Source organism: Oncorhynchus kisutch, unplaced genomic scaffold (assembly GCF_002021735.2).
Source record: "Oncorhynchus kisutch isolate 150728-3 unplaced genomic scaffold, Okis_V2 scaffold1252, whole genome shotgun sequence".
Classification (NCBI taxonomy): domain Eukaryota; kingdom Metazoa; phylum Chordata; class Actinopteri; order Salmoniformes; family Salmonidae; genus Oncorhynchus; species Oncorhynchus kisutch.
The window spans coordinates 5,970-27,902 of record NW_022263197.1 but is presented as its reverse complement, the minus strand read 5'-3'; the positions used below and the strand labels follow the sequence as shown (position 1 = coordinate 27,902).

At 45.5% G+C, this 21,933-nt stretch overlaps 1 protein-coding gene across 3 annotated transcripts; it reads left to right on the top strand.

Moving 5' to 3' along the window:
• Positions 1-8,739: 8,739 nt before the first annotated feature.
• On the top strand, positions 8,740-20,176 carry LOC109885984 (histone-lysine N-methyltransferase NSD2). Of its 3 annotated transcripts, none has more exons than XM_031818097.1 (9): positions 8,740-8,870; positions 11,137-11,797; positions 12,036-12,201; positions 12,368-12,537; positions 13,029-13,520; positions 15,115-15,229; positions 15,510-15,619; positions 18,935-19,240; positions 19,766-20,176. In XM_031818097.1, the coding sequence occupies exons 2-9, from the start codon at positions 11,165-11,167 to the stop codon at positions 19,952-19,954; spliced, it is 2,181 nt and encodes a 726-aa protein (XP_031673957.1). In that variant the 5' UTR covers positions 8,740-8,870; positions 11,137-11,164; the 3' UTR covers positions 19,955-20,176. The 3 variants fall into 3 exon arrangements, with proteins under 3 accessions (XP_031673957.1, XP_031673955.1, XP_031673956.1); XM_031818095.1 differs by having other exon boundaries at positions 15,064-15,229; positions 19,766-20,173; XM_031818096.1 differs by having other exon boundaries at positions 8,743-8,870; positions 11,140-11,797; positions 15,064-15,229; positions 19,766-20,173.
• Positions 20,177-21,933: the final 1,757 nt, after the last annotated feature.

Here is a 21,933-nt window from a genome sequence, read left to right as displayed (position 1 = left end):
TCTGGATGGGTTTTTTTTTAAACGAAAGGGCACAAATAGACGATAATTTACATTTAATTAGAACCGTTTTTGTATAGAACATTTTAATAGAAAATTGCGTTTTAAGTTTTGGGAAAATAGTGAATGTTACCGGAAACATAGGTGCCTGTTAGGGCAATTTGTTTTTGACATGCTCTACTTGTTGCCCATTGAGAGAGAGGGTATGAGACGAAATTTGGGACCTCTAGCCCCTCGGGAAGTATTTTTAATCATTTTATGAAAAATACCGATGAGTGCTTTATTGGCTGTTTAAAATATCACGATGGATACTGATTGCTATGGAAGCGGTAACCCAAAAATACAAATATGGTCCTAAATGCATTTAAGGGTCATTCTGATATTAATGCCCGCTATGGAAACACCCTACTACGGCCCTCTCTCTGTCGGGGGCGACCTGAGTGCATTATGGACACTTTGAAATTTCACGATGGATACTGATTGCTATGGAAGCGGTAACCCAAAAATACAAATATGGTCATAAATGCATTTAACGGTCATTCTGATTTTAATGCCCGCTATAGGAGCACCCTACTACGGCCCTCTTTCACTCAGGGCCGTCCTGGGTGCTTTATGGACTGTTAGCCAAGTGCTGGAGGAGGAAATAGACCCGTGCACCTGGTGATTGAAAACGTGCATCTGGTAACCCAAAATAGACCCGTGCACCCGGTAACCCAAAAATTTAATTATTTATGGACACTTTCACATATTTTTGTGGATGCGGATTAAACACATTTTTAATCATTTTAATGCATAATGACACAAATACAAGGGTGAATTTCAAACAAATATGCTTTATTTAATCAGTTAATCATTGATTGATTTGACCCTCAATCAGTGCCCGGGCCCGGCTGGCATTTTTGGGCAGATTATGGTACCTGTAGTGACGTGCCTGGGTTTCCAGAGAGTGACACATATGGTCAGCAACAGTTCCCCGGTCTGTAACTGAGCCTTGGTTAAAGTTCAACGTGGCAACACTGCGTCGAATTGTACCAAAGGTCACTTTACTTCCAATGTCAAACTCTTCAAAGATTTGCCCCACATACTCACACAGATTACCGTAGGGTTGACCGCAGGATGTGAAAAAGAACAGTTCTGTGTCTGAGGTCAATCCACTCAGATGAGGCCTGATTTTATGGAATCGTTGAAGCCAAGTGTATTCCTCCTGACATAGAACAATTCTGCACTCCCCAAAGCTATAGTTAGTTTTGTGGGAAGCTATAGACATCTGATAACCCCCACCTTCAGGGGTTATTTCACTGAAATCAGTCACACTAAACATTGTGACTGGGGATCGTCGAGTGCCATTAAATATGGCCAACCGGCTGGACATGAGAGCTGCAAACCTACGCCTGTCAGAGCATGTGGCACGTTCCTCCAGCCTACTGAGAACTGAAGGAATGGCTCGATTGCTTAGCTCAACAAAGCGTTTTAACTCCGCAGCGCTGAGCACCTCGTCCCTGCAGCGTTGGCGGAATTTTGCCCTATGCGTTGCCTGGCTCTGCCGCGAGTCCCTGTCCATCTTCGCCAAGCACAGTAACATCTTTCGAATTGCAACGACCTTAGCTTGCATACCATTTGGCCGGAACTGAATAAGATAATTGAGGAAACCTCTAACATCAGCTCGGTACATTTTTAAGGTGGATGGTGCCAAACCACGGCCGTCACATTGAGCATACCACACAGACACACGTCTGTAGTTATCCAGAAAACACAGTCCTTCATTGGCCTTGTCCTCCGACATAATGCGGAGGAATTCCCGTACTCGGGACATACTGGTGCGACTATTGTCAATTTGTTTAACTGAAGGGGCTGTACCCACAATATAGTGTTCATACTGAGTCAAAATTGCATTACTCCAAACCTGCATTCGGGATGGCACACCGCCGTCTTCATCACTCTCGCTCTCAGTAGAAGTCGCCACGACGCAGCCTTGCTCCCTCGGTTCCGAGCACAGTTCACTACGGACCTGACTGGTTGGCTGCACCGCCGCCGAAGAACCTGCCGTCTGATCCCCCTCGGCCACCAGCTGCTGCTGCTCACCCTCGTCCACTAGCTGCTGCTCACCCTCGTCCACCAGCTGCTGCAAAATCACAGGGTCCTCCGGCCGCGGTTCAAGCACTGATTCGGGCTGCTGTCTCTCAGTCGAAAACCGGCTAAATTGCATAGCATTCGTCCATTCCATAGTACCGAACTTAAGTGCATGTACAGACTTCAAATGTCGATCTAGCCGCACTATATTCTGTTTACAACAAAGTCCACAGTCGCGTCTTGGTCTGCTACTCATAGCTTCTCTCTCCTGCCTTCCTCCGTGTCTCTCTGTTTGCTCAAACAAACACCTAACCCTAACCCTAACCCTAACCCTAACCCTAACCCTAACCCTAACCCCTAACCCTAACCCTAACCCTAACCCCTAACCCTAACCCTAACCCTAACCCACTTTGTTTACATACTCATCTCATATGTATATACTGTACTCAATATCATCTACCGTATCTTGCCTATGCTGCTCTGTACCATCACTCATTCATATATCCTTATGTACATATTCTTTATCCCCTTACACTGTGTATAAGACAGTAGTTTTTTTTGGGAATTGTTAGTTAGATCACTTGTTCGTTATTACTGCATTGTCGGAACTAGAAGCACAAGCATTTCGCTACACTCGCATTAACATCTGCTAACCATGTGTATGTGACAAATAAATTTGATTTGATTTGATTTGACTAGGATAAAGACCACCTCCATTCCTGTCATTATTGAAAGGGATCATGATACCTCACATCTCAAAATAGGGCTACTTAATGTTAGATCCCTTACTTCAAAGGCAATTATAGTCAATGAACTAATCACTGATCATAATCTTGATGTGATTGGCCTGACTGAAACATGGCTTAAGCCTGATGAATTTACTGTGTTAAATGAGGCCTCACCTCCTGGCTACACTAGTGACCATATCCCCCGTGCATCCCGGAAAGGCGGAGGTGTTGCTAACATTTACGATAGCAAATTTCAATTTACAAAAACAAATGACATTTTCGTCTTTTGCGCTTCTAGTCATGAAATCTATGCAGCCTACTCAATCACTTTTTATAGCTACTGTTTACAGGCCTCCTGGGCCATATACAGCGTTCCTCACTGAGTTCCCTGAATTCCTATCAGACATTGTAGTCATAGCAGATAATATTCTAATCTTTGGTGACTTTAATATTCACATGGAAAAGTCCACAGACCCACTCCAAAAGGCTTTCGGAGCCATCATCGACTCAGTGGGTTTTGTCCAACATGTCTCTGGACCCACTCACTGTCACAGTCATACGCTGGACCTAGTTTTGTCCCATGGAATAAATGTTGTGGATCTTAATGTTTTTCCTCATAATCCTGGACTATCGGACCACTATTTTATTACGTTTGCAATTGCAACAAATAATCTGCTCAGACCCCAACCAAGGAACATCAAAAGTCCGTGCTATAAATTCACAGACAACACAAAGATTCCTTGATGTCCTTCCAGATTCCCTCTGTCTACCCAAGGACGCCGGAGGACAAAAATCAGTTAACCACCTAACTGAGGAACTCAATTTAACCTTGCACAATACCCTAGATGCAGTTGCACCCCTAAAAACTAAAAACATTTCTCATAAGAAACTAGCTCCCTGGTACACAGAAAATACCCGAGCTCTGAAGCAAGCTTCCAGAAAATGGAACGGAAATGGCGCCACACCAAACTGGAAGTCTTCCGACTAGCTTGGAAAGACAGTACCGTGCAGTACCGTAGAGCCCTTACTGCTGCTCGATCATCCTATTTTTCTAACTTAATTGAGGAAAATAAGAACAAGCTAACTAAAAAGCAGCATTCCCCAAGAGAGGATGACTTTCACTTTAGCAGTGATAAATTCATGAACTTCTTTGAGGAAAAGATTATGATTATTAGAAAGTAAATTACGGACTCCTTTTTAAATCTGCGTATTCCTTCAAAGCTCAGTTGTCCTGAGTCTGCACAACTCTCCCAGGACTTAGGATCAAAGGAGACACTCAAGTGTTTTAGTACAATATCTCTTGACACAATGATGAAAATAATCATGGCCTCTAAACCTTCAAGCTGCATACTAGACCCTATTCCAACTAAACTACTGAAAGAGCTGCTTCCTGTGCTTGGCCCTCCTATGTTGAACATAATAAACGGCTCTCTATCCACCGGATGTGTACCAAACTCACTAAAAGTGGCAGTAATAAAGCCTCTCTTGAAAAAGCCAAACCTTGACCCAGAAAATATAAAAAACTATCGGCCTATATCGAATCTTCCATTCCTCTCAAGAATTTTAGAAAAGGCTGTTGCGCAGCAACTCACTGCCTTCCTGAAGACAAACAATGTATACAAAATGCTTCAGTCTGGTTTTAGACCCCATCATAGCACTGAGACGGCACTTGTGAAGGTGGTAAATTACATTTTAATGGCATCGGACCGAGGCTCTGCATCTGTCCTCGTGCTCCTAGACCTTAGTGCTGCTTTTGATACCATCGATCACCACATTCTTTTGGAGAGATTGGAAACCCAAATTGGTCTACACGGACAAGTTCTGGCCTGGTTTAGATCTTATCTGTCGGAAAGATATCAATTTGTCTCTGTGAATGGTTTGTCCTCTGACAAATCAACTGTAAATTTCAGTGTTCCTCAAGGTTCTGTTTTAGGACCACTATTGTTTTCACTATATATTTTACCTCTTGGGGATGTTATTCGAAAACATAATGTTAACTTTCACTGCTATGCGGATGACACACAGCTGTACATTTCAATGAAACATGGTGAAGCCCCAAAATTGTCCTTGCTAGAAGCATGTGTTTCAGACATAAGGAAGTGGATGGCTGCAAACGTTCTACTTTTAAACTCGGACAAAACAGAGATGCTTGTTCTAGGTCCCAAGAAACAAAGAGATCTTCTGTTGAATCTGACAATTAATCTTAATGGTTGTACAGTCGTCTCAAAACTGTGAAGGACCTCGGCGTTACTCTGGACCCTGATCTCTCTTTTGAAGAACATATCAAGACCATTTCAAGGACAGCTTTTTTCCATCTACGTAACATTGCAAAAATCAGAAACTTTCTGTCCAAAAATGATGCAGAAAAATTCATCCATGCTTTTGTCACTTCTAGGTTAGACTACTGCAATGCTCTACTTTCCGGCTACCCGGATAAAGCACTAAATAAACTTCAGTTGGTGCTAAATACGGCTGCTAGAATCCTGACTAGAACCAAAAAATTTGATCATATTACTCCAGTGCTAGCCTCTCTACACTGGCTTCCTGTCAAAGCAAGGGCTGATTTCAAGGTTTTACTGCTAACCTACAAAGCATTACATGGGCTTGCTCCTACCTATCTCTCTGATTTGGTACTGCTGTACATACCGACACGTACGCTACGGTCACAAGACGCAGGCCTCCTAATTGTCCCTAGAATTTCTAAGCAAACAGCTGGAGGCAGGGCTTTCTCCTATAGAGCTCCATTTTTATGGAACGGTCTGCCTACCTATGTCAGAGACGCAAACTCGGTCTCAACCTTTAAGTCTTTACTGAAGACTCATCTCTTCAGTGGGTCATATGATTGAGTGTAGTCTGGCACAGGAGTGGGAAGGTGAACGGAAAGGCTCTGGAGCAACGAACCGCCCTTGCTGTCTCTGCCTGGCCGGTTCCCCTCTTTCCACTGGGATTCTCTGCCTCTAACCCTATTACAGGGGCTGAGTCACTGGCTTACTGGGGCTCTCTCATGCCGTCCCTGGAAGGGGTGCGTCACCTGAGTGGGTTGATTCACTGATGTGGGCATCCTGTCTGGGTTGGCGCCCCCCCTTGGGTTGTGCCATGGCGGAGATCTTTGTGGGCTATACTCGGCCATGTCTCAGGATGGTAAGTTGGTGGTTGAAGATATCCCTCTAGTGGTGTGGGGGCTGTGCTTTGGCAGAGTGGGTGGGGTTATATCCTTCCTGTTTGGCCCTGTCCGGGGGGATCCTCGGATGGGGCCACAGTGTCTCCTGACCCCTCCTGTCTCAGCCTCCAGTATTTATGCTGCAGTAGTTTGTGTCGGGGGGCTAGGGTCAGTTTGTTATATCTGGAGTACCTCTCCTGTCCTATTCGGTGTCCTGTGTGAATCTAAGTGTGCATTCTCTAATTCTCTTTCTCTCTCTCTCTCGGAGGACCTGAGCCCTAGGACCATGCCCCAGGACTACCTGACATGATGACTCCTTGCTGTCCCCAGTCCACCTGGCCGTGCTGCTGCTCCAGTTTCAACTGTTCTGCCTTATTATTATTATTCGACCATGCTGGTCATTTATGAACATTTGAACATCTTGGCCATGTTCTGTTATAATCTCCACCCGGCACAGCCAGAAGAGGACTGGCCACCCCACATATGCTCTCTCTAATTCTCTCTTTCTTTCTCTCTCTCGGAGGACCTGAGCCCTAGGACCATGCCCCAGAACTACCTGACATGATGACTCCTTGCTGTCCCCAGTCCACCTGACCGTGCTGCTGCTCCAGTTTCAACTGTTCTGCCTGTTCTGCCTTCCTCTCTAGGTTTCTTCCTAGGTTTTGGCCTTTCTAGGGAGTTTTTCCTAGCCACCGTGCTTCTACACCTGCATTGCTTGCTGTTTGGGGTTTTAGGCTGGGTTTCTGTACAGCACTTTGAGATATCAGCTGATGTACAAAGGGCTATATATATACATTTGATTTACACTGATCTTTACAGGAAACCTACTGATCGTAACAGTTTGTTGAGGGCTGATAGTTGTCACCCACTTCCCTTGAAAAACAGTTTGCCCTACAGCCAATTCTGTCAAATCAAAAGAATTTGTAAAAAACAATCCGACTTCGACAGAAATATGGCTGAGACTCAAAGAAAATTCAAGGAGAGCGGGTACAAAAATGGTCAGATTAATACTGCCATTGAGAAAATTCTAAACAAAACATGACCTTTTTCAAGGTCAGTCTCGCAAAAATAAGCATTCTTGCATTCTAACTGCTCGCTATTCAAAGTGCTCTGAATAAATTAAGGGAATCGTTCACAAACATTGGCACATTGTAAGATCCGATGATAGTATTTGTAATGTGTTTTCAGACCTTCCCTTGGTCGATTTCGTCTCTACGTTAGGTTGGCATCGAACATGTCACCCTCCCTAGAAGACGGGGTGACCTCGACAATTTATTGTTAAAACGAGAGGCTGCCTTGATCTTTAATTTAAAGACCCTTGCTCACTTCGGTCTCAACGTGAACTTTGATCTGAAACCATTCTTGTGATTATTATGATTTTGCTATTGTAAATGTTTGTAGGCTTATGTAGCCAAATTGTATCTATGATCGTACACTATCCATTAGTTTTTTTATGCTATTTTAATTACAGACACCCGTGTGTGTCTTTTGACACTATATAAATGAGTCATCTCGCAGTGTTTGTCATTATACCCTGATGAAGACAGCTTGTCTGTTGAAACGTTGGACACAAATATTTTTGCATCTGAGCTCTTAGAGTGTGCGGCTCTCCTTTATTCTCGCCTAAATCGGTGTGCATTTCTTTTTGGCCTCAAGATTATTGCGGGTGTAGTGAAATGCTTTTGTTTCTAGCTCCAATAGTGCAGTAATATCTACCAATTCACAACAATACACACAAATCTAAGTAAAATAATGGAGTTAAGAAATATATAAATATTAGTGCGAGCAATGTCGGAGTCCAGATTATAAATATATTTAAATGTTGTATTTATCTAACCTTTATTTCTCAAGGAGTCATACATATATGATGGGATGTATTGACAATATGGACAGTATATGTATAGAATATGTAGTATATCTGAAGAATAGTATATTACAGCAATATGAAGTGGGTATAACCAGTATGTAAACATTATTAAAGCGACCAGTGAGGGGTGGCAGGTAGCCTAGTGGTTAGAGCGTTGGGCCAGTAACCGAAAAGTTCCTGGATCGATTCCCCGAGCTAAGCTAAAAACCTGTCGTTTGGCCACTGAACAAGGCACAGTTCCTTGGTAGGCATTGTAAATAAACATTTGTTCTTAACTGATTTGCCTAGTTAAATTTCAAAAAAAAAATCCCTGACTATGTACATTGGGCAGCGGTCTCTAAGGACCACTACTATCTCTGACTGCAAGTCCCAGAATGCCTTGCGAGAGGAATGAGTGATAACGCGCCAATTATGTGCAGGTGTTGAGTGATTGTGGCTGACTTTTCGACAGCATCTTACCTGCATTGCTCTGTACCAAAACAATTGTTGTTAAATGTAACGTAAACAAGTATTCTTACTAAAAGAAGCTTTCGTATCAAAACCGACGTCCCGAGTCATTAATTTGAAGTTAGTTAATCTAAAACTAAGGTGCATGTTAATTAAAGTACCTGGGTGGTAGCAGGGTGACAGTGACTAAAGGTGGGTACTGGGCAAGTACTGCATACAAGTTGTATCTCCTATCTTTCTACGACAAAACACAGAAAAGCACATATGTCGATGTTGGGGTGGTATTGGAGATGATGATGATTTTTCCCACCTTTAACTCCGACCCCTACCCTTACTATAACCCTTACCTGACCGTATCCATTTAAAATGTAAACTTCAATGGGGTAGGGACGTCCCAAGGATCTCAGATAGCACAGACATTTTTGAAAGGGCCGGTTTTAAACGCGTCGCTCCTCCCAACCAATCGGAAGTGAGTATTTTTCGCGCTGATTGGGAGTAGAGTTTCCCGCAAGCTTTGATTCAAGTTGAATGAAATCGGGGTTTTCAAGATGATTCAAACAGACTATTTTCAAATTTGATAACTATTCGAGAAATTCAACAGGTAATTTAACACATTACTACAATTATGGAGGACAAGGCGAGCGTGGTCATCTTTCAATAAACGTGTTTCTTCTAATATAGCGAGTTAGCTAGCAATGTAACGTTAGCTAGCTAGCTGTAGCTGCGCATGTCAGTCAAGTTGGCACGTCGCTAGCTAACGTTGAATGGTGGATAGATGGCCAGCTAGCTACTCTAGTTCTAGTTAACTACTATAGTTAGCTAACTTTGAATGGTGGCTAGATGGCCAGCTATCTACTCCAGTTCGCTATTCTAGTTAGCTACTTTAGCCAGCTACTCTAGTTAGCTACTCCAGCCAGCTACTTTTGTTAGCTACTTTAGCCAGCTATTCCAGTCAGCTACTTTAGCCAGCTACTCTAGCCACCTACTCCAGTTAGCCACTCCAGTTAGCCACTCTAGCCAGCTACTCTAGCTAACTACTCTTGTTAGCTACTCTAGTTAGCTACTCCAGACAGATAATCTAGCCAGCTACTCTAGTTACCTACTCCAGCTAGCCACTTTAGCCAGCTTCTCCAGTTAGCTACTTTAGCCAGCTACTCTAGCCAGCTACTCTAGTTAACTACTTTAGCCAGCTACTCTAGCCAGCTACTCTAGTTAACTACTTTAGCCAGCTACTCCAGCTAGCCACTCTAGCCAGCTACTCCAGACAGATACTCCAGTTAGCCACTAGCCAGCTACTCTAGTTAGCTACTCCAGCCATCTACTCTAGTTAGCTACTCTAGTTAGTTACTCCAGCCAGCTACTCTTGTTAGCTACTCCAGCCAGCTACTCTTGTTAGCTACTCCAGCCAGCTACTTTTGTTAGCTACTCCAGCCAGCTACTCCAGCTAGCCACTCTAGCCAGCTACTCCAGTTAGCCACTCTAGCCAGCTACTCCAGCCAGCTACTCCAGCCAGCTACTCTAGTTAGCTACTCCAGCCAGCTACTCTAGTTAGCTACTCCAGCCAGCTACTCTTGTTAGCTACTCCAGCCAGCTACTTTTGTTAGCTACTCCAGCCAGCTACTCCAGCCAGCTACTCTAGTTAGCTACTCCAGCCAGCTACTCTAGTTACCTACTCCAGCTTGCCACTTTAGCCAGCTTCTCCAGTTAGCTACTTTAGCCAGCTACTCTAGTTAGTTACTCCAGCTAATCACTCTAGCCAGCTACTCCAGTTAGCCACTCCAGCCAGCTACTCTAGTTACCTACTCTAGCCAGCTACTCCAGTTAGCCACTCCAGCCAGCTACTCTAGCCAGCTACTCCAGTTATCTACTCTAGCTAGCTACTCTAGCCAGCTACTCCAGCTATCTACTCTAGCCAGCTACTCTTGTTAGCTACTCTAGCCAGCTACTCTAGCTGTGTCATTGAGCGTCGGTTAGTTGAAATGCTTTTCGGATGCATTTCATTATGTTTAGTAGCTAACAGAACATTCATTGCATGGTTTAGTTTGCCGCTTACCGCTATGGTTTAGTTGACGCTACCGCCATGGTTTAGTGACGCTACCGCCATGGTTTAGTGACGCTACCGCCATGGTTTAGTTGACGCTACTTTATCTATCTGCAACTGACCTGGGCCATTAACGAGAGATCCTAGCTAAGTCAGTATCTCAAAATGGGAAATATGTTACCATATTCCTAAAGAGTGAGACTTAAAAAAAGAAAGTATATTGACTTTTATTTATTCGTGATATGTGATTGGCAATGTCTAAATTTTTCTGTTGAAATATAATAACTAGTTAGTCTGTCTTTTCATGGTCGGCGATGCTGGCTGCGTTACTGTTGGCTTGGGCCACATTGCATGTGGTTAGCGAGCGAGCTGTTCCTTGCATGTACTAGCCATTCATTCAATGTTGGGACATTGCAGTAGTAAGTAAGCCAACTACTATAGAGTGCTTAGCGACCTGATAAGTTTTCTGATTGCTACATTTCACATCATATACTGTAACAAAAGTGTCCACTTGGTGCGCATCAGATGACCAAGTTACTAGCTGTAGTTGGTTGGCATGTTATCAAAGTAGCTAACTGTACTACTAGCTAATTTGCACTGTTCAGATTTGAATGTGGAGCCATTTTAGTGCGTTAACGACGCAGCTTAATCAGCTTTCAGTCCAGTGTTTGAAGTGCGGATGTAGCCGCCTGTGCATTTTCACTCACTATTCGTTTGCACTATTGTTTTGTTATATTGGAGTGTTGAGTTAGACTTTCTGCATCACCCTAGATCCAACATGCATTGCTAAACCACTCATTATTTCTCTCCTTCCCCCTCTGTGCAGTAGCTGAGTGAGGCTGGAGTTGGATGGGATGGACAGTAAGGGATGGTCTGGGATGGACAGTACCAGTAAGGGGCGGTCTCTGCCCTCGGTGCCAGAGGCCCTCAACCCAGTCAGCATGAAGCAGCCATCTGAGCCCCTGGGGGGGAGGATGGGTCGGGGTGGGGGTGACCTGGGGGTGGACCCTGCCCTGCTGATGGACAAGGCAGCTGCCCAGTTGGCCGTGACGCTCCAGGACAGTGTTCTAAACCAGATGGCCTCTCATGGTCATAGTCATGAGAGGCTGAAGGACCTGACGTCCCGCATGCTGAACGGAGACCAGGACAAGCTTCCCAAGCTGTGCCCCCCCGAGCCCACCATCCTCAAGGGTACTGAGGCCCCCTCCTCCCACCCCAGCCCCCAGAGGAAGGCCACCTCCCCCGAGATTAAACTGAAGATCACCAAGATGGTGTCCAAGGGGAAGCCGGCGCGCTTCAAGACGTTCTGTGGAGAGGGGCCCAACCTGCCTACTGAGGACCCCCTGGTTCCAGCCAGTAGGGCGGGGAGGAAGAGGAGACTCATCAAACCCAAACCTCTGCACAAACTTGCCTCTAACCATGACCCAGTTCCTGTGGGAGTGTCAGCTGCCAGTCAGCCAGAGGAGGGCACTGCTGCACCACAACAGGTGGGTTCTATAGTTCAATACACAGAAGGCCAGATCATTGACATAGAACAACTGTTGTGTCTCTATGGGCTGGACCCTGACCAAATGAAAGGTTGATCATCGAGTGTCACTTGTGCCTGTCAGTCTTTGTGATTCAATAGAACTTTATCATACACTCGTTGTGAGTCCTTGTTTGTGAGAGTCCTCCTGATCCTCAGTGTTAATATTGAGGTTTCTGACAGCATGCTGTTCCTCTCAGATCCAGCAGGCCAGTCCTCTGGTGGAACAGAGACAGGAAGAGGAGCTCCCTGTCAATACAGTGTTCTCTGTGGGTGATGTCGTGTGGACCAAGGTGTCAGGATACCCATGGTGGCCTTGCATGGTCTCTACCGACCCAGAACTCAACACACACCTCAAACGCAAAGGTAAAAACACGTAACAGAACAGAGTACCTGCCAAGTCCTTATACACACAGTTTGGTTAGATTGAAAAGAGACATTAGAAAGCATGTTTTAGATGGCAATATTAACCAGTGGAATATTTTTGCACAGAAGTTGTAACTAATGTTTTTAATTAAACTTTTTTTTTTAGCAATTAACAGACATACGTCTGGCATCCTATATCACGTCCAGTATTTTGGGAACACCCCGGAGAGGGGCTACATCTTTCAGAAGAACATGGCCTCCTTCAGTAGGGAGGAACAATATGTTGAGCTCTGCCATGGCAACAAACAACCATCTTCCCGGGTCTTCCACAGAAAGGTACAGTAACCTTAAACTCTTACTCAATTACTCAAGTTTTCTTCAGGAAATGTACCCTTTCTAGCAATGTCATCACTGTCCTCTGAGCTCTACTGTCAGCCTGAGCTCTACTGTCAGCCTGGGCTCTACTGTCAGCCTGGGCTCTACTGTCAGCCTGGGCTCTACTGTCAGCCTGGGCTCTACTGTCAGCCTGGGCTCTACTGTCAGCCTGGGCTCTACTGTCAGCCTGAGCTCTACTGTCAGCCTGAGCTCTACTGTCAGCCTGAGCTCTACTGTCAGCCTGAGCTCTACTGTCAGCCTGAGCTCTACTGTCAGCCTGAGCTCTACTGTCAGCCTGAGCTCTACTGTCAGCCTGAGCTCTACTGTCAGCCTGAGCTCTACTGTCAGCCTGAGCTCTACTGTCAGCCTGAGCTCTACTGTCAGCCTGAGCTCTACTGTCAGCCTGAGCTCTACTGTCCTTTACTAGTAGTTTTACTGTCCTCTGTCCCCAGAGTACCACTTCTTCTGTACCCAGGAAGCTCCATGCCCAATGGGTGGTGGGCATCACTCAGGCCAAGGAAGCTGCCAGCCTGGCCCTGGAGGAACGCCTGGCCAAGTACACCTTTACCTACGATACTAACGGGCCACACCTCAACCCCCGCCTGCTGGCTGAGCATGTCCCCGCTGAGCATGTCCCCGCTGAGCTCGGTCCCGCTGAGCATGGCCTCGACCTTGGACCAGAGCAGACAAAGGCCCAAACCCCGGACCAGGAGCTATCCAGGCTGACCCTCCTGTCTCCCAGCCCAACCAGTCCCCAGGCCCAGCCCACCCCCACAGACTGCAGAACTTCACTGGAGAAAGAGAAGAGCGGCAGCCCCAGAACAACAGATGGAACTGAGAAACAAGGGAAACGGAAGCAGACCACTTCAACACTGAAAAAGGAAACAACTAAGAATTCTAAAGTCCTGGTCTCCCATAAAGGACAAACAGAGATGCCCTCTCAGGTCTGGATAAACTAGAATCATTTTCATGGTAACTGTCCCTCCAGGATTTCGCAACAGTTTTTGTGATTTCTGCGGCAAAAAATGCTTGATTTTTGCGGCAGCTTTTCTGAAATCCTATGTTTTTTCCACGTTAATTTCATATAAATTAATATAAAGTCATATGTGCTCAGTTTTAGGATGGTTTCCAGCAGATAACAAAAACAATTAGAAACATCTAAAGTGTTCATTTGTGTTTATTTTCCTGAACAAATCCACACACACCTCTCCTCTCCATCATGCTTGGGGCTTGCTATCAGCACGGATGCACCTCCCATTCCTTCTCTCTCTCAAAAAAAACCAAATAGATTCAAAGGTGATCAAACACTTTAAATTTGAAGATCGATATTTCTTTCTAATGAATTTTCAATAAGAGATTGTGATTTATTCCTGAAAGGGTCATAAGGAAGATGTACTTTTAAAACAGTATTACAATTTATTTATTTTTATCCAGAAAGATTGTTCATTCGTGATCCGTGTTAATTTTTAGAGTTTAAAACGGCAATGCTGGCAAATTGCACTCAGTGCTTTGAGCAGTGCTCGCCATAGACAGACTGGGGAGAGCAGAGTGCCGACCGCCCTACTAAAGCCAAGGTTAGCAGAGTGCCGACCGCCCTACTAAAGCCAAGGTTAGCGGAGTGCCGACCGCCCTACTAAAGCCAAGGTTAGCAGAGTGCCGACCGCCCTACTAAAGCCAAGGTTAGCGGAGTGCCGACCGCCCTACTAAAGCCAAGGTTAGCAGAGTGCCGACCGCCCTACTAAAGCAGCACTCCCTTTGATTCTTTCAGTGGGGATTGGTCAAAATTGTGAGCTCTCGCACTATGCGCTGATTGGTTGATTTTTGCTGTGAATTATGCGATCGCAGAATCATGGGAATCCTGGAAGGGACTGATATACTATATTATTTACAGGAAGGGGCTGACATACTATGTTATTTACAGGAAGGGACTGACAATACTATGTTATTTACAGGAAGGGACTGACATAGTATGTTATTTACAGGAAGGGACTGACATAGTATGTTATTTACAGGAAGGGACTGACAATACTATGTTATTTACAGGAAGGGACTGACAATACTATGTTATTTACAGGAAGGGACTGACAATACTATGTTATTTACAGGAAGGGACTGACAATACTATGTTATTTACAGGAAGGGACTGACAATACTATGTTATTTACAGGAAGGGACTGACAATACTATGTTATTTACAGGAAGGGACTGACAATACTATGTTATTTACAGGAAGGGACTGACAATACTATGTTATTTACAGGAAGGGACTGACAATACTATGTTATTTACAGGAAGGGACTGACATACTATGTTATTTATAGGAAGGGACTGACATACTATGTTATTTACAGGAAGGGACTGACATACTATGTTATTTACAGGAAGGGACTGACATACTATGTTATTTACAGGCCAAATGTATTGTGTTTAGAAGGGACTGTTTTCACTCTTGTGTTGTCCTTATTTTGAGGAAGTTGTTGTTTGTAGGATCTTGTCACCCCTAGCTCAGAGACTGAACTACTTGAACCTCACAAGCAGAAACAGAAGAAGTCCAAACTGAAATCTCAACTACCTGCCAAGACGGGGAGGAAGAGGTCCAAAGGGGTTGCCTTGACTACCAACATGCTAGAAACCCTGTCACATGCACCTATAGGTAAGTTGGGGTCATATCAACATATCGTCAGTTATAGGTAGGGGTTAGTTTAGTTTTGTAAAATGTGTCAGAGATTAGCTAACATTTTCAGGTTTTCCTCCTAGCTAAGAAAGGTACCAATACCTTTCCTGTTAAAGAACAGCTGAAGGCAGAACCTAAAGGTGAAAAGTTGTTGTTCATACTTGCCGTTAGTTCCACAGTCTACTGATCAGGTGAATGTTTCTCATGAGGGTCTGTCAGTTGTAGTTTTACCACAATCTGGCCTCTAACTTGTTTCCAGCTAAGAAGGATCCTCAGAAGAAGCAGCTGCCTTGTAAACAAGCTCTAGAGATCGATGAGGACAAGGACCAACAACCCAAGAAGAAACGCGGAGTTGGTGACAAACAGAAGGTGAGTTATTATACGGTATGAAACAGTTGTGTGTCCAGTATGACAATTTGCACTGGTTGTCAGCTAAACAGCCGGTAAGACTTTTTCCACTTCATATTAACCAGGCTACTTTTCATTTAAAAGTTTAAATTCGGTAGTCAGAAAATTAAGTTGAGCCCTCTCCTGCTAGAATGAACGATATGCAACTCTTAGCGATCTATTGAGAGGAAAGTCACCTGTCAGTCACAAAGCGAGCAATGACAGGGGACACTGCTGGTTTGACAGTCTGTTCCACCTCCTGGTACCTGTGTGATGTGTGCGCTGTAGCTGGTTGCAGTCAAATTTCATTACATTAGAGGGAGAGAGCATGATGCTCCTTCGAGTGAATTTGCACATACATTACAATGGTAAGGGGTAACGAATGATGAGTCGAAATGAACTTAGCCTAGTTTTCTGGCAAATTAATTAATTTTCTTTTGTGTTGCACCACGACTCTGTGTATGTGAATAGGCCATTTACTCAAATTTGAATTGCCACATGCTTTGTAGACAACGGGTGTAGACTAACAGTAAAATGCTTACTTATGGGTCCGTTTCCAACAACGCAGAGTTAAAGATATTATTAAATAGAAATAATGACCTGAGGAATAAAAATAACTTCGCTATACACACACAGTAATTAGAAAAGAACATGGCTGTGTGTAGGGAGCATGAGAAGAACATGGCTGTGTGCAGGGAGCATGAGAAGAACATGGCTGTGTGTTGGGAGCATGAGAAGAACATGGCTGTGTGTAGGGAGCATGAGAAGAACATGGCTGTGTGCAGGGAGCATGAGAAGAACATGGCTGTGTGTAGGGAGCATGAGAAGAACATGGCTGTGTGTAGGGAGCATGAGAAGAACATGGCTGTGTGTAGGGAGCATGAGAAGAACATGGCTGTGTGTAGGGAGCATGAGAAGAACATGGCTGTGTGTAGGGAGCATGAGAAGAACATGGCTGTGTGTAGGGAGCATGAGAAGAACATGGCTGTGTGTAGGGAGCATGAGAAGAACATGGCTGTGTGTAGGGAGCATGAGAAGAACATAGCTGTGTGTAGGGAGCATGAGAAGAACATGGCTGTGTGTAGGGAGCATGAGAAGAACATGGCTGTGTGTAGGGAGCATGAGAAGAACATGGCTGTGTGTAGGGAGCATGAGAAGAACATGGCTGTGTGTAGGGAGCATGAGAAGAACATGGCTGTGTGCAGGGAGCATGAGAAGAACTTGGCTGTGTGTAGGGAGCATGAGAAGAACTTGGCTGTGTGTAGGGAGCATGAGAAGAACTTGGCTGTGTGCAGGGAGCATGAGAAGAACTTGGCTGTGTGTAGGGAGCATGAGAAGAACTTGGCTGTGTGTAGGGAGCATGAGAAGAACTTGGCTGTGTATACACTGCTGTTCAAAAGTTTGGGGTCACTGAGAAATGTCCTTGTTTTTTAAAGAAAAGCAAACAAATAAAAATTGTCCTTTAAAATAACATCAAATTGATCAGAAATACAGTGTAGACATTAATGTTGTAAATGACTATTGTAGCTGGAAACGATATATATATTTTTTAAGGGAATATCTACATTGGGGCGGCAGGGTAGTAACCGAAAGGTTGCAAGTTCAAACCCCCGAGCTGACCAGGTACAAATCTGTCGTTCTGCCCCTGAACAGGCAGTTAACCCACTGTTCCTAGGCCGTCATTGAAAATAAGAATTTGTTCTTAATTGACTTGCCTAGTTAAATAAAGGTAAAATAAAAAAATAAAAAACAACGACAACAGCCACCCTCGAAGCAGCGTTACCCATGCAGAGCAAGGGGAATAACTACTCCAAGTCTCAGAGCGAGTGACGTTTGAAACGCTATTAGCGCGCACCCTGCTAACTAGCTAGCCATTTCACATCGGTTACACCAGCCTCATCTCGGGAGTTGATGGGCTTGAAGTCATAAACAGCGCAATGCTTGAAGCACAGCAAAGAGCTGCAGGAAAGTGCTGCTTGAATGAATGCTTATAAACCTGCTGCTGCCTACTACCGCTCAGACTGCTCTATCAAATCATAGACTTAATTATAACATAATAACACACAGAAATACGAGCCTTAGGTCATTAATATGGTCGAATCCGGAAACTATCATCTCGAAAACAAGACGTTTATTCTTTCAGTGAAATACGGTACCGTTCCATATTTTATCTAACGGGTGGCATCCATAAGTCTAAATATTCCTGTTACATTGCACAACCTTCAATGTTATGTCATAATTACGTAAAATTCTGGCAAGTTAGGCAGCCCAAACTGTTGCATATACACTGACTCTGCGTGCAATGAACGCAAGAGAAGTGACACAATTTCACCTGGTTAATATTGCCTGCTAACCTGGATTTCTTTTAGCTAAGTATGCAGGTCTAAAAATATATACTTCTGTGTATTGATTTTAAGAAAGGCATTGATGTTTATGGTTAGGTACACATTGGAGCAAAGACAGTCCTTTTTCGCGAATACGAACTGCATCGATTATATGCAACGCAGGACACTCTAGATAAACTAGTATCATCAACCATGTATAATTACCTAGTGATTATGATTGTTTTTTATAAGATAAGTTTAATGCTAGCTAGCAACTTACCTTGGCGTCTACTGCATTCGCGTAACAGGCAGGCTCCTCGTGGAGTGCAATGAGAGGCAGGTGGTTAGAGCGTTGGACTAGTGAACTGTAAGGTTGCAAAATTGAATCCCCGAGCTGACAATGTAAAAATCTGTCGTTCTGCCCTTGAACAAGGCAGTTAACCCTAACCGTTCCTAGGCCGTCATTGAAAATAAGAATGTGTTCTTAACTGACTTGCCTAGTTAAATAAAGGTGAAAAACAAATTAGGCCAAATCGGTGTCCATAAATACCGATTTCGGATTGTTAAGAACTTGAAATCGGCCCTAATTAATCGGCCATTCCGATTAATCGGTCGACCTCTACTACACATCAATACGCACACACGCAGCCCGACAGCTGCAGCTTAACTAGGTCTATCATTGCAGCACTCGACCACAGGACTGGACAATAATCAAGATAAGACAAAACTAGACCCCGCAGGACTTTTTCTCTGGGAAGTAAACTCAATTAAAGCATTAAATCATTTAGCTGCGTGTTTTGGATGGAATCAAGGCATTAGAATGTACCGGAGGCCACCAACACCAAGCTGGCCCCTTTTTCTAGTTGGCTGGCTACTCCATATACTTTTGGAAAACACTGCCAGTATGTTGCCTTTTTAGATGTCCATGATGATGATGACGAGTCAGATCTTCCTCTCCTAACTCTAACCCCAGGCTGTGTCAGCAGAGTCCTCCGCCCCCACGAAGAAGAGAAACAGAAAGAAAACGGAGACACATGTTAAAGGATTCACTAGTTCTAAAGAACTAGAGAAGACAAAGCCAATCAGGAAGAGGAGGCTGGACTCAGCCAGCCAGTTAGCAGCCTCCCAGACCAAGAAGAGGAAGAGAGCAGCAGCCAGTCCTGAGCCAGAGGGCTCTGGCATTGAGGAGCGTCCAGAGTCCTCCAGTGACAGCATAGACCAGACCAACGGGGCCAAGAAGACTAACGGAGGAGGCCCCAAGAAGGAATCTGTCTGTCAGGTGAGAACAGCTCATCTCCTAGTGTTGGGGGAGGAGTTTCGGTGTGTTCTGTTTGTAGATGTGTGGTTCACTATGCTGCTGTCTGACTGTTGTCGGTGTGGGGTTCACTATGCTGCTGTCTGACTGTTGTCGGTGTGGGGTTCACTATGCTGCTGTCTGACTGTTGTCGGTGTGGGGTTCACTATGCTGCTGTCTGACTGTTGTCGGTGTGGGGTTCACTATGCTGCTGTCTGTTGTCGGTGTGGGGTTCACTATGCTGCTGTCTGACTGTTGTCGGTGTGGGGTTCACCATGTTGCTGTCTGACTGTTGTCGGTGTGGGGTTCACTATGCTGCTGTCTGACTGTTGTCGGTGTGGGGTTCACTATGCTGCTGTCTGACTGTTGTCGGTGTGGGGTTCACTATGCTGCTGTCTGACTGTTGTCGGTGTGGGGTTCACTATGTTGCTGTCTTCGGTGTGGGGTTCACTATGCTGCTGTCTGTTGTCGGTGTGGGGTTCACTATGTTGCTGACGGTGTTTGTTATAGGTGTGTGAGCAGGCTGGAGAGGATGTGGTGCCATGTGAGGGTCAGTGCTGTGGGTCCTTTCACCTCTCCTGTCTAGGATCCACCCTGAAACCAAAGGACAAGCTGCTCTGTCCAGACTGCACCTCAGGTAAGAGCAGTGTCATCCTGTCTGTAGCACCTCAGGTAAGAATAGGGTCATCCTGTCTGTAGCACCTCAGGAAAGAACAGGGTCAATCCTGTCTGTAGCAGCTCAGGTAAGAACAGGGTCAATCCTGTCTGTAGCACCTCAGGTAAGATCAGGGTCATCCTGTAGCACCTCAGGTAAGATCAGGGTCATCCTGTCTGTAGCACCTCAGGTAAGATCAGGCTCATCCTGTCTGTAGCACCTCAGGTAAGATCAGGCTCATCCTGTCTGTAGCACCTCAGGTAAGATCAGGGTCATCCTGTCTGGAGCACCTCAGGTAATGACTGGTTAACCCCATCTCTCTGTCTCTCTCGAGTGTTCACCCTAACTCCGTCTCTCTCTCTCTCTCTCTCTCTCTCTCTCTCTCTCTCTCTCTCTCTCTCTCTCTCTCTCTCTCTCTCTCTCTCTCTCTCTCTCTCTCTCTCTCTCTCTCTCCTCTCTCTCCTCTCTCCTTCTTCTCTTCTCTGTCTCTCTCTCTCTCGAGTGTTTCACGGCCTGACTCTGTCCTCTCTCTCTCTCGAGTGTTCCACCCTGAACTCTGTCTCTCTCTCCTCATCGAGGTGATTCACGCCTGAATCATGGTCTTCTCTCTCTCGAGTTCCCTGACCATTTCCTTCGAGTGTTCACCCTGAACTCTGTTCTCTCTCTCTCTTCTAGAGTGTTCACCCTGAACTGCTGGTCTCCTCTCTCATCCCTCCTCGAGTGTTCACACCTGACTATGTCTCTCTCTCTCTCTTCGAGGTTGTTCACCCTGACTCTGTCTCTCTCTCTCTCTCTGGAGTGTTCACCCTGACTCTGTCTCTCTCCTCCTCTTCCGAGTGTTCACCCTGGACTCTGTCTCTGCTCTCTCTCATCGGTGGTTCACCCTGACTCCTGTCTCTCTCTCTCTCTCTCTCGAGTGTTCACCCTGACTTCTGTCTCTCTCTCTCTCTCTCTCTCTCGAGTGTTCACCCTGACTCTGGTCTCTCTCCTCGAGTGTTCACCCTGACCTCTGTCTCTCTCTCTCTCTCTCGAGTGTTCACCCTGACTCTGTCTCTCTCTCTCTCTCTTCTCTCTCTCGAGTGTTCACCCTGACTCTGTCTCTCTCTCTCTCTCTCTCTTCTCTCGAGTGTTCACCCCTGACTCTGTCCTCTCTCTCTCTCTCGAGTGTTCACCCTGACTCTGTCTCTCTCTCTCTCGAGTGTTCACCCTGACTCTGTCTCTCTCTCTCTCGAGTGTTCACCCTGACTCTGTCTCTCTCTCTCTCGAGTGTTTCACCCTGACTCTGTCTCTCTCTCTCTCTCTCTCGAGTGTTCACCCTGACTCTGTCTCTCTCTCTCTCGAGTGTTCACCCTGACTCTGTCTCTCTCTCTCTCGAGTGTTCACCCTGACTCTGTCTCTCTCTCTTCTCTCTCTCGAGTGTTTCACCCTGACTCTGTCTCTCTCTCTCAAGAGTGTTCACCTGACTCTGTCTCTCTCTCTCTCTCTGAGTGTTCACCCTGACTCTGTCTCTCTCTCTCTCTCTCGAGTGTTCACCCTGACTCTGTCTCTCTCTCTCTCTCTCTCGAGTGTTCACCCTGCTCTGTCTCTCTCTCTCTCGAGTTGTACACCCTGACTCCGTCTCTCTCTCTCTCTCTCTCTCGAGTGTTCACCCTGACTCCGTCTCTCTCTCTCTCTCTCTCTCCTCTCTCTCTCTCTCTCTCTCTCTCTCTCGAGTGTTCACCCTGACTCCGTCTCTCTCGCTCTCGAGTGTTCACCCTGACTTCCGTCTCTCTCTCTCTCGAGTGTTCACCCTGACTCCGTCTCTCTCTCTCGAGTGTTCACCCTGACTCCGTCTCTCTCTCTCTCTCTCTCTCTCTCTCTCTCTCTCTCTCTCTCCTCTCTCTCTCTCCTCTCTCTCTCTCTCTCTCTCTCGAGTGTTCACCCTGACTCCGTCTCTCTCTCGAGTGTTCACCCTGACTCCGTCTCTCTCTCTCTCTCTCTCTCTCTCTCGAGTGTTCACCCTGACTCTGTCTCTCTTCTCTCT

Coding starts and splice junctions, on each gene's coding strand:
- LOC109885984 (XM_031818095.1), top strand. CDS start 11,165: ATGGACAGTAAGGGATGGTCTGGGATGGACAGTACCAGTAAGGGGCGG. Junction 11,798..12,035: donor GCACTGCTGCACCACAACAG/GTGGGTTCTATA, acceptor TGTTCCTCTCAG/ATCCAGCAGGCCAGTCCTCT. Junction 15,620..18,934: donor GAGTTGGTGACAAACAGAAG/GTGAGTTATTAT, acceptor CTCTAACCCCAG/GCTGTGTCAGCAGAGTCCTC.